Here is a 9,001-nt window from a genome sequence, read left to right on the forward strand (position 1 = left end):
TATTGATAAGTGTTGACGAACGCTTGTTTGGGAAAAATGATCAAAAAAACTTGTCGTATCACCATCATAATTCTTGATGCACAACATGGCATGTTGACAAGGGATACCATCTATCGACCACCTACCGCAACTACATGTGAGATCAATGAGATTGACAAAGTGGGTAGGAAATGAGCATACCTCATACACAAGCTACTGTAACAAATTCATAATAGATGTCACTAGAATCGATAAAATGCTAGTAGAATACGGAAAATGTAACAAAAACAATTTCACCTTATACATTTTAATTACTAAAAAATATTTGTTAACCTATTGTTACAAATTCATTCAATAGATACTGATAGAATGTAGAATATGCTAGTAGAATCAATAGGATGCTAGAAAAATAGTATTTGCATTTTACCCTACTGTAATAAATACATTCAACAGATGCTAATAGAATGTAAAAAATGTTATTAGAATCAATAAGATGCTAACAAAATAGTATTTGTTTTTTAACCTATTGTAACAAATTCATAACAGATGCTAATAGAATGTAGAAAATGCTAGTAGAATACAGAAAATGTAGCAAACACAATCTCACTTTATAAAACTTTTTTATGAAAAAAAATATTGAATTGATAGAGATTTCAACATTCACTTTTTACCAAAAAGTGATAAAAATGTTACATATAAATTTTTTGTTAGAATAAATAATTTTTTTAAGAAGATTGTAGTAATAGAGATTTATAGATTCTAACACTCAATTTAAGTTGGACATACCTCACAAACGAATTTGTAGATGTCTAATTAGATCGAGGTAGAGATAAAACGCAAATCACAACTTCATACTTTCTTGAAGTTCAAAGAACAAAGAGTTACAGAAAGAGAAATTCGTTTTTGGGATTGAGCATCTCGTTTTAGGTAAATATCCATTGATTTGGTAGGTTACTTTAATCAAATACAACGGATTTAGAAATAATATACTTTTTTGAATTCAAAGAATATAGAGTTACATAGATAGAAACTCGTACTTTTGAGAGGCCAACTCGTTTTTGTTAAATATCCCCTGATTTGGTTAAACATTTATGGAGTTTATGGAAATAAAGATTGGTATTAAATATCCAACATAAATATTCTTTCATAAAATTTATGGAAAGAGTTATTAACTTAACCAGTATAAACCTTTGGTTTACCAATGGTTAAAAAATATTTATGAAAGGACAAAAATGAGAGATAATTAAAGGATTGATGCATGGGGCACACCAAATAGTTAATTTTTGGACTTATTTTACATTTTCGGTTTATTTTAGTTTTATTTTATTTATTGATTTAGGAGTGGATATATGATTCATTACCCCCCTATTTTTAGACCTTAAACTCAAAATTCCTTTCTTTAATACTAAATGAAGGTAAGAGAAACTTTCTCTTGTGCATTGGTATGCTCACATTCCTAAACATTCAATCATCTTTTATAGTCTTGTTGGTAAATAGAAAAAAGTATAACCGTACCAAACTACTGTTCTAGACCTATTTTGATTAGGTGTCTAATTGGTTAATTAATAAAAAAAGACGACAATAATGTCCAAGTCGTGCTAATTAACTCTTCATTAAAATAGCTAATCTCGTTTTCTACCCACGTGAAATACTTCTTTTTTATACATTAGGAAAGACCCATTCATATTATTAAAAATAATAATAAATTAATTAAATCTTGATCAAATGTAGATTCATTATATTACCAAACAAATAAATTAATTTAATCATGTTTGAAATTACTTAATTAATCAATTTGAATCCATCCAACCAACAATCAAACTCAATTGACAAAGTGACACCTTTTTTCTTCTTTTTTTTATTTATCAACAACTAACAAATATCGCTACGACGAAGCATTTGGTTAAACAAAAATAATACTCTGCCCAATCCTCAGCCTGATGATAGGTGGACGAGTTGTGGTGGACAAACATGATCCAGAGAGAAAAAGTATTGATAAAGTTTCTCTCGTTTATGCCCGTCCACCTCAGCTGGTAGCAGCCCGGTGTCAGGCAGAAGGTCGGGCAGACTACCCCTATTTTTATTTAAATTAATTAATCAAAGTAAGCTTAAGCACCATTTCAACTTAAGACTATCCCACTCTTTAAAGTCAAGATAATATTTTTCATACCAACCTATCTTCCTATCACTCTCCGTAGAGATGATTTTCTCTCTCTAGAGTCTAGAGATATCTTAGGTTTTAGAGTGCAATGGCAATGAATGGAGGTGATCATGGTGGGGAAGATGGATTTTGTGATGACTATCTACTTTTGAAACCAGAAGAAGGAAGTTGCTTTGATCTGTTGAAATTACTGTGTTCATGTGAAGTTGAGCCAAACAATTATGTTGAATCCACACAAGGGTTGAAGGTAGTAGGAGTTAGAAGAAGATGGGTTTTAGTGATATCAATTCTTGCACAAAAACTACTTCTACATTTGACAAAACCATTGTTTTGGATTGGACTTTTGTTCGATACTTTCCTCAACATTTCAGGCTCCAATTTCTTTAAGCTTTTCTTTGATCTCTTACAAGGTATGTTTTTTTTTATCATCAATTGTTTGCTACACTATTTTTGGAGTAATGCTATGTAACAAGAAAAATTAGGCAGACACTGCACAAAAATTATATGTTATTTCCATGATTCGCAGTTCAAGTCAAATTCACAGAAGCACAGATGATGTGTAAATTTGGCTTTAGGTTTTTGCCCAGAGTCTATCTATTTTCTCTTATTCCGTAACATTTTCCTATTTTTTATATCTACGCATTATAAAATGATCTATTTGACCCGACCCATGATCCAACGGTCTCCGTGCTAGTTTACAAGTGAAATTAGCAACCCGGGCTAGGGTTCGCATAGGTCTATGTCAAACAGACCAAACCATGCTTCTAAGCTACTCATGTTTTGTACACTACCATTTCTTTTCATATTTTGGTTGTATCTAGCACTATCTATTTATGTCCAACTGTGTAAATTAATAGGTTTGACCAAATCTAGACCGTTGAGAGATGAATATCACAACCGCCACATCAGCTGAGAACTTTCTTTTGTAAAATCCTTTATCAATCTAGCATCTCCCAAACTTAAATATGTAATAGTGAGTACAGTGAAACCAACAAAAAATGATAATATATAAAGCGTGGTATTATTAGAAAACAAGACTTTTTTGACCCTATGATAGATTAAGAGACAATATTTTGACATTTGAGGTAAACATGGAGATACAGGCCTACTCCTAGTGTTCTCGGCCCATTTAAAACAGAAGAAATTCATTCTTTTGACTTATAGACATCGAATGGCATGTGTGCGAAGAAATATTTATATATATACACATGTAAGTAAATTATTGAGGTGGGTCGATTTATTATGCAGGATCGACTTTAGATTGATTTTATTTCTACATTTATTTAAAAAAATTCCCACTACTATAGGATCCAAGTCACATGACAAAAAAAAATAACACACACACACACACACACATATATATATATATATATATATGATTTCTTTTCAGCTCATTTTCTCGGAAAATTACTGCATAATTTTAATTATAAAAATGGCTAATACACTAATAATTAAAAAGTATATTTCATAGATATATATCTTTGAAGAGTATCCCAAATAATTTCGAAGTTTTAGGAGCAAATAATTGTCACCGGGATAGATTTTACAGCAAAATGTTAGGGTAGTGAACCGTCGGAAAAAGTGACATACAAAACCGTCGTAAATAGTAACATACAAAATCGCCACAAATAGTAACATAAAAAATCGTCGCACATAATAACATATAAATGTCGCAGTACTTTTAGCAACGCATATATATCATGGTTACTTCTGTGCGGCTATAACTATTGCTTTTCAGAGGGTTTTAACTTTAGAATTTCAGAACAAATTAATATCATGATATCCGTGACGACAGGAAAGCTGGCAATGCCTGATAGAAACTCAGCAACGTTTAAATCGAGTATTGCACAACTAGACCCAAGAATTGAATTAGACAAGAACATAAAATTTGGAAATGTAAGATACAATTCAGCTCTTTCAGTAATGGCTGCTAAAATTTCTTATGAGAATGAAGCTTACATTCAAACAGCAGTCGAAGATAACTGGAAGGTATGTATATTCACAAATTATTGAATATATTTTTGATAGATTATCAAATTTATGGTTTATGTTATGTCTATTGGTAGCTGACCAATTTTTATTATTTTATGCAGATGAAGTTTCTAGGGTTCTATAATTGCTGGAATGGTAATAAACCTAAAAAGTTAATGAAATTGGCTTTAGCGATATATAATATGATATTGGGAAATAAAATTTAGGTACTAGAGTTTGTTTTGTCTCTAACTCAGATTTGAAATCTTACTCTAGATTTGAATTGACTCGCATTAGATTTAAGGTGCCTATTTTTGTCTGACTCTTCTGAATAGTGAGTGCATCGTCAGAAATGACTATTGTACCCTTGACTAGGACTTGTTAGGATCAAGGACCTCGATTCAAATGAATCAAACTTAAACTAGTCAGATTCAGACAGTGAAAAAAAAACACCACCTTAATTTTTTTACGTGATTACATTATTTTTTGCAGATTATGAAGGAAGACGATCGACCCAAGCCTTCATGTTCCAAGATAAAATGACAGACCCAGATTTGATAGTGGTAGCATTTAGAGGAACAACGCCTTTTGTTGCAGGAGATTGGATCACAGATGTAGATATCTCTTGGTATACTTTTCCTAGACTTGGTAAGATTCATGGTGGTTTCCTGAAAGCTTTAGGTCTTCAAAAAGGTCAAGGATGGCCTAAGCAGATTAATGAGGACACCCAACAAAAGTTATATGCTTATTATGCAATAAGAGAAAAATTAAGAGAAGTACTGAAGAAAAACGAAAAAGCGAAACTCGTACTGACAGGACATAGTTTAGGAGGGGCATTAGCGGTTATATTTCCGGTAATACTGGCGTTACACGAAGAAGAATGGATGTTGAAGAAGATAGAAGGAGTTTATACATTTGGGCAACCAAGAGTTGGAGATGAAAAACTTGGAGAATTCATGGAAGGAGAGTTTAGAACTCATGGTATTAAGTATTTTAGATTTGTTTATTGTAATGATATTGTTCCTAGGTTGCCTTATGATGATAAAACTCTCTTGTTTAAGCACTTTGGTACCTGCATTTACTTTGGTAGTCTTTACAATGGAAAGGTTAGTCTCTCTGTCTCCCTCTCTCTCTCTCGACTAATGGCAGGATACAAGAAAAATTAGGCAGACTCTGGACAGAAATCTTATGTGGCTTGATGTGATTCGTGGTTTAGTGGAATTAGAATCATCGGAAGCACGAATCACATCAAACCACATAAGATTTCAGTCCCGCGTCTAATTTTTCTTCTTCTCTAGCATTTTTCCTCTCTCTGTAAGATTGAATGGCTAACAAGTTTCATTTTGTTTGAAACAGGTTGTGGCAGAAGAACCAAACAAGAATTACTTTAACTTGTTTAGAGTGATACCCATGTCTTTAAATGCTGCCTGGGAGTTGTTTATTAGGAGCTTCTTTATAGGATATGTGAAGGGGCCTGATTATTCTGAAGGATGGTTTTTGAGATTGTATAGGGCAATTGGGTTAGTAATTCCAGGACTATCAGCTCATGGTCCTCAAGATTATGTTAATCTCACCAGATTGGGATCTCCACTTCATGCACCATTCCTTCTTCAAGACCAAACTCATGAAGGTCTTAAATCTCAATAAGATATCTTAATTCCTTACTAATGGAAGTCATGTTTAGGTCTAGTATTGTGTAGTGTGTCTTCTGCATTTCATCTATTCTAATATTGTTGGTATTTGAGTTATATGAAGTTAATAAAACCCGTATTCTACTTTTCAGTTGTGGTTTTATTTCTTCCGTCACTAATAAAGTACCCTTATGTTATGTTTGTGGTCATCCAACTCAAAACCAATTGGCAATGAGTGGAGAGGACCTATACTTTATATTTTTGGTTGCTAGTTACCTTTCTCCCACGTGGGACTATTCTCACACGCCCCCTCACGTGTGGCGTTCTTTGAGCCTAACACGTGTGTTTTTTTCTTTACGGGTGACGTGGAGCACGTGTGGCTTTTAAGCCTATCACGTGTGGGCCTAGCTCTGATACCATGTTAAGTTTGTGGTCATCCAACTCAAAAACAATTGACAATGAGTGGAGAGGACCTATACTTTATATTCTTGATTGCTAGTTACCCATTCTCCCATGTGGGACTATTCTCACACCTTCTTAGGTCCATGGTGGTTTTTAACAGAAATAAAAGATAAACCATATGAAGTCGAAGTCTCGGAACAGAATTGATATTAATACGGTGAATACAAGAGACGAACACAATAATAATTACACTCATTAATACGTACATTATTTGAACTCGTTAGCCACTACAAGATAAATCGGAATGATGATGTGGCGTTAAAATGTCACATTTGGATCGCTTAACTACGATGAGTCAGTTCGTTTCGGGTTTTATTTCTAATTCTTTATGTTTTTTTCTTGTTAAGAAACTTATTTGGAGTTTGACGTTAGATTCGGAATAAAACGGAGCATATATCACATTTTCTTCTCATGTGGAAGAGACCGGAAGGAAAGAACACCAGGAGTATTTTAGTAATTTTGTGAAAATCAGAGGTTAGATGGCAAGTGGAGTCTATGGTGAGTCCGATGGCGAAGACGGAAGTCGAATCGGAGTTCGGACGGAGAAATAATGGAAGAAAGAATTCGAAGGATGTTTTTGTCTATTCTGGAAATTATATGATGTAGAGACAAATTTGAAGGCACCCCTTTCGGTTTCTAAATGAGAAATAGGCCCAAACCAAAGCCCAAGTCTAAAGAAGAAGGCAAAGAAGACTTTATAAGCACCCCAAGACCAAGTCAATGGTCCAAAAACAAGTCAATGGTTTTTAGTCTTAGTGTGTGAACAAAAAGGAGGGAATCAGACTTGAGAGAGGATCTTCCACATTAAAAAAAGCTAGGGTTTAGAAATGATTCATCTTCTCCATCAAAGACTGAGGGTTCTTCGGGGAAAGAGGAAAGAGGAAGTTGTCGGCTAAAGCTAGGCCGGCCAGCACACTAGGCCGGCCATAGCTCGGCCGACACGAGAAGAAGAGGGACCGCGAAGCTGCTCGGACAGCAAGCTCGAGAGCAGCTCGAGAATTGCAGCAACTCCGACCTTCCTTCTCGGCGGACAGCAGCTAGGGACTTATGGATCATCTCAGGTAGGCAACAGTAGCTCGCTACCCTTCGAGAGCAAGCTCGGGAACCAGCCGGCAGTAGCTTGACCGGATCTAGGGCTTCTTCTCTTGGTCGGATTTGGTTGATGTTATTCCGGCCAATATTTGGCCGGAAAGTTTAGAGTTTATGCTTGAGATACTCACTTGATAATTTCCCTTGTGTTGCCTTGTCATTTGGTGTTGGTTTCCTAGAGAGAGAAAGCTTAGGTTAAAGCTTTCATGGTGGATTGTTATTGAAAGGAAGAAGACAACTCTGTTGTTAAGGGGAGGTCAAGTTCGGCTGAGAGGACACCTATTGTATTCTGTTAAAGGGACTCCTGCATTCTGTTACAGGGAGGTCGACAACACTTAAAGGCTTATATTATTTGACTATTTTAGTCTCGCGCCTCATCGGAATAGGGAGATTTTCACCTTGACTCGTGTCTTTCTTTATTTTCTTCTCGTTTATCATGTGTTTCACCATGTCTAGCTAGCTTTTGTATTCGGATACTCGTGAAGTATGAATCGATTTGTGATGAATGACTCATTGTTTATTAAATGTTAGTTTGATTAACTTTGTCTAATTTTATGAATTAGAAACCTCGTTCGTAATTGCTTATTGACACATAGTTTGATAGTCCGTACTTAATTTGATAGTCGATGCTTAGTAACTTTTGATCGGTTATACTTAATTTGACGGATTATGCTTATTAGTGTCATACTTTGATCATTGTCTACTCATTTGATAGTATGTTATTAGTTTGATAGTCGATACTTAGTAACTTTTGATCGATTATGCTTGGTTTGACATATTGTGCTTATGATTGTCAATGTGGGTGAAGTTAACTAACTTGCATGCCAATAGATAATTAGTACTAGTCACTATCGATTTTGTGGATCGAAGTATCCTTGTCACTCGATTCTTACTCGATCTTCTCCCGAATCTCTCTCACCTTTAGTTCAGTTAGTTTTTATTTGTTTATTTATTTCAAATCTATCCAAAAACCCAAATCATTATCTTTTTATTTTTAGTCTAAGTTAGTCAGTGACACCTAGACATGTGGGCTAGACTCTCTCGATATCTGAATCACCTTCATATCTCGTGGATCGATCCCGGTCTTACCGGGTTATTACTTGACACAGGGTATACTTGCGGGTGGAGACCTTTTAGGGTAACCTTTTAGGCCCATCAAATGACATGCTTCATATTCTTCATTTTGTATCGAAATTCCTTATCGAGTAAAAATGCTAGCACTTGCTGTTGGCTGCCGCTACAAAGTGAATCAATGGTAAATTCTGAGCGTTGCTGAGCAGTTTTATGCCAAGATGAATATGTTTATAGACCTCTGGACCTGATTCGCTTGTGTACGATAAATCTTATTAGAAAAATAGACAAGCATATTAATGTGTATAATAACAAAGAATGAATTGAACTAGGAGTTCGGGACTAGACGATCCTAAATGACATTTAGTCGATAGATAGAGGGAGAATAGTCCCACATGGACCAACGGAAATCTCAAGACTGAAAAAATAATATCTAGGACCGTTAATCTGATTGTCAATTGATTTTGAGTTGGATGTTGACAAACTTAACACGGTACCAGAGTTGGGCCTACTTGTGATAGGTCGAATTGTGGATAATCTCAAAGATTGTCGCAGTAAGGGGGCATGTGAGAATAGTCCTGCATAGACCGACGGAAATCTCAAGACTAGGGCCTTTCACTCATTTCCAGTTGATTAA

The 9,001-nt window shown here is 35.0% G+C and overlaps 1 protein-coding gene across 1 annotated transcript; it reads left to right on the forward strand.

The window, feature by feature from the left end:
* Nucleotides 1–1,902: 1,902 nt before the first annotated feature.
* Nucleotides 1,903–5,893, forward strand: LOC147565934 (triacylglycerol lipase OBL1-like). The gene is made up of 5 exons (XM_086652393.1): nucleotides 1,903–2,550; nucleotides 3,936–4,129; nucleotides 4,234–4,267; nucleotides 4,604–5,217; nucleotides 5,468–5,893. Exons 1-5 carry the CDS (start codon nucleotides 2,229–2,231, stop codon nucleotides 5,756–5,758), a joined length of 1,455 nt encoding a protein of 484 aa, XP_086508519.1. The 5' UTR covers nucleotides 1,903–2,228; the 3' UTR covers nucleotides 5,759–5,893.
* The last annotated feature ends 3,108 nt before the right edge of the window (nucleotides 5,894–9,001 follow it).

Source organism: Eschscholzia californica, unplaced genomic scaffold, assembly GCF_041429995.1.
Source record: "Eschscholzia californica isolate CP2 unplaced genomic scaffold, dmEscCali1.0.p SCAF_1, whole genome shotgun sequence".
Taxonomy (NCBI): Eukaryota; Viridiplantae; Streptophyta; class Magnoliopsida; order Ranunculales; family Papaveraceae; genus Eschscholzia; species Eschscholzia californica.

What these genes read in the sequence shown, in the direction of transcription:
- LOC147565934 (XM_086652393.1), top strand. Translation starts at nt 2,229, where the DNA reads ATGGCAATGAATGGAGGTGATCATGGTGGGGAAGATGGATTTTGTGAT. An exon ending in TTTCTTTGATCTCTTACAAG is followed by an intron (nt 2,551 to 3,935) that starts GTATGTTTTTTT and finishes CCGTGACGACAG; the next exon opens with GAAAGCTGGCAATGCCTGAT. An exon ending in CAGTCGAAGATAACTGGAAG is followed by an intron (nt 4,130 to 4,233) that starts GTATGTATATTC and finishes TATTTTATGCAG; the next exon opens with ATGAAGTTTCTAGGGTTCTA.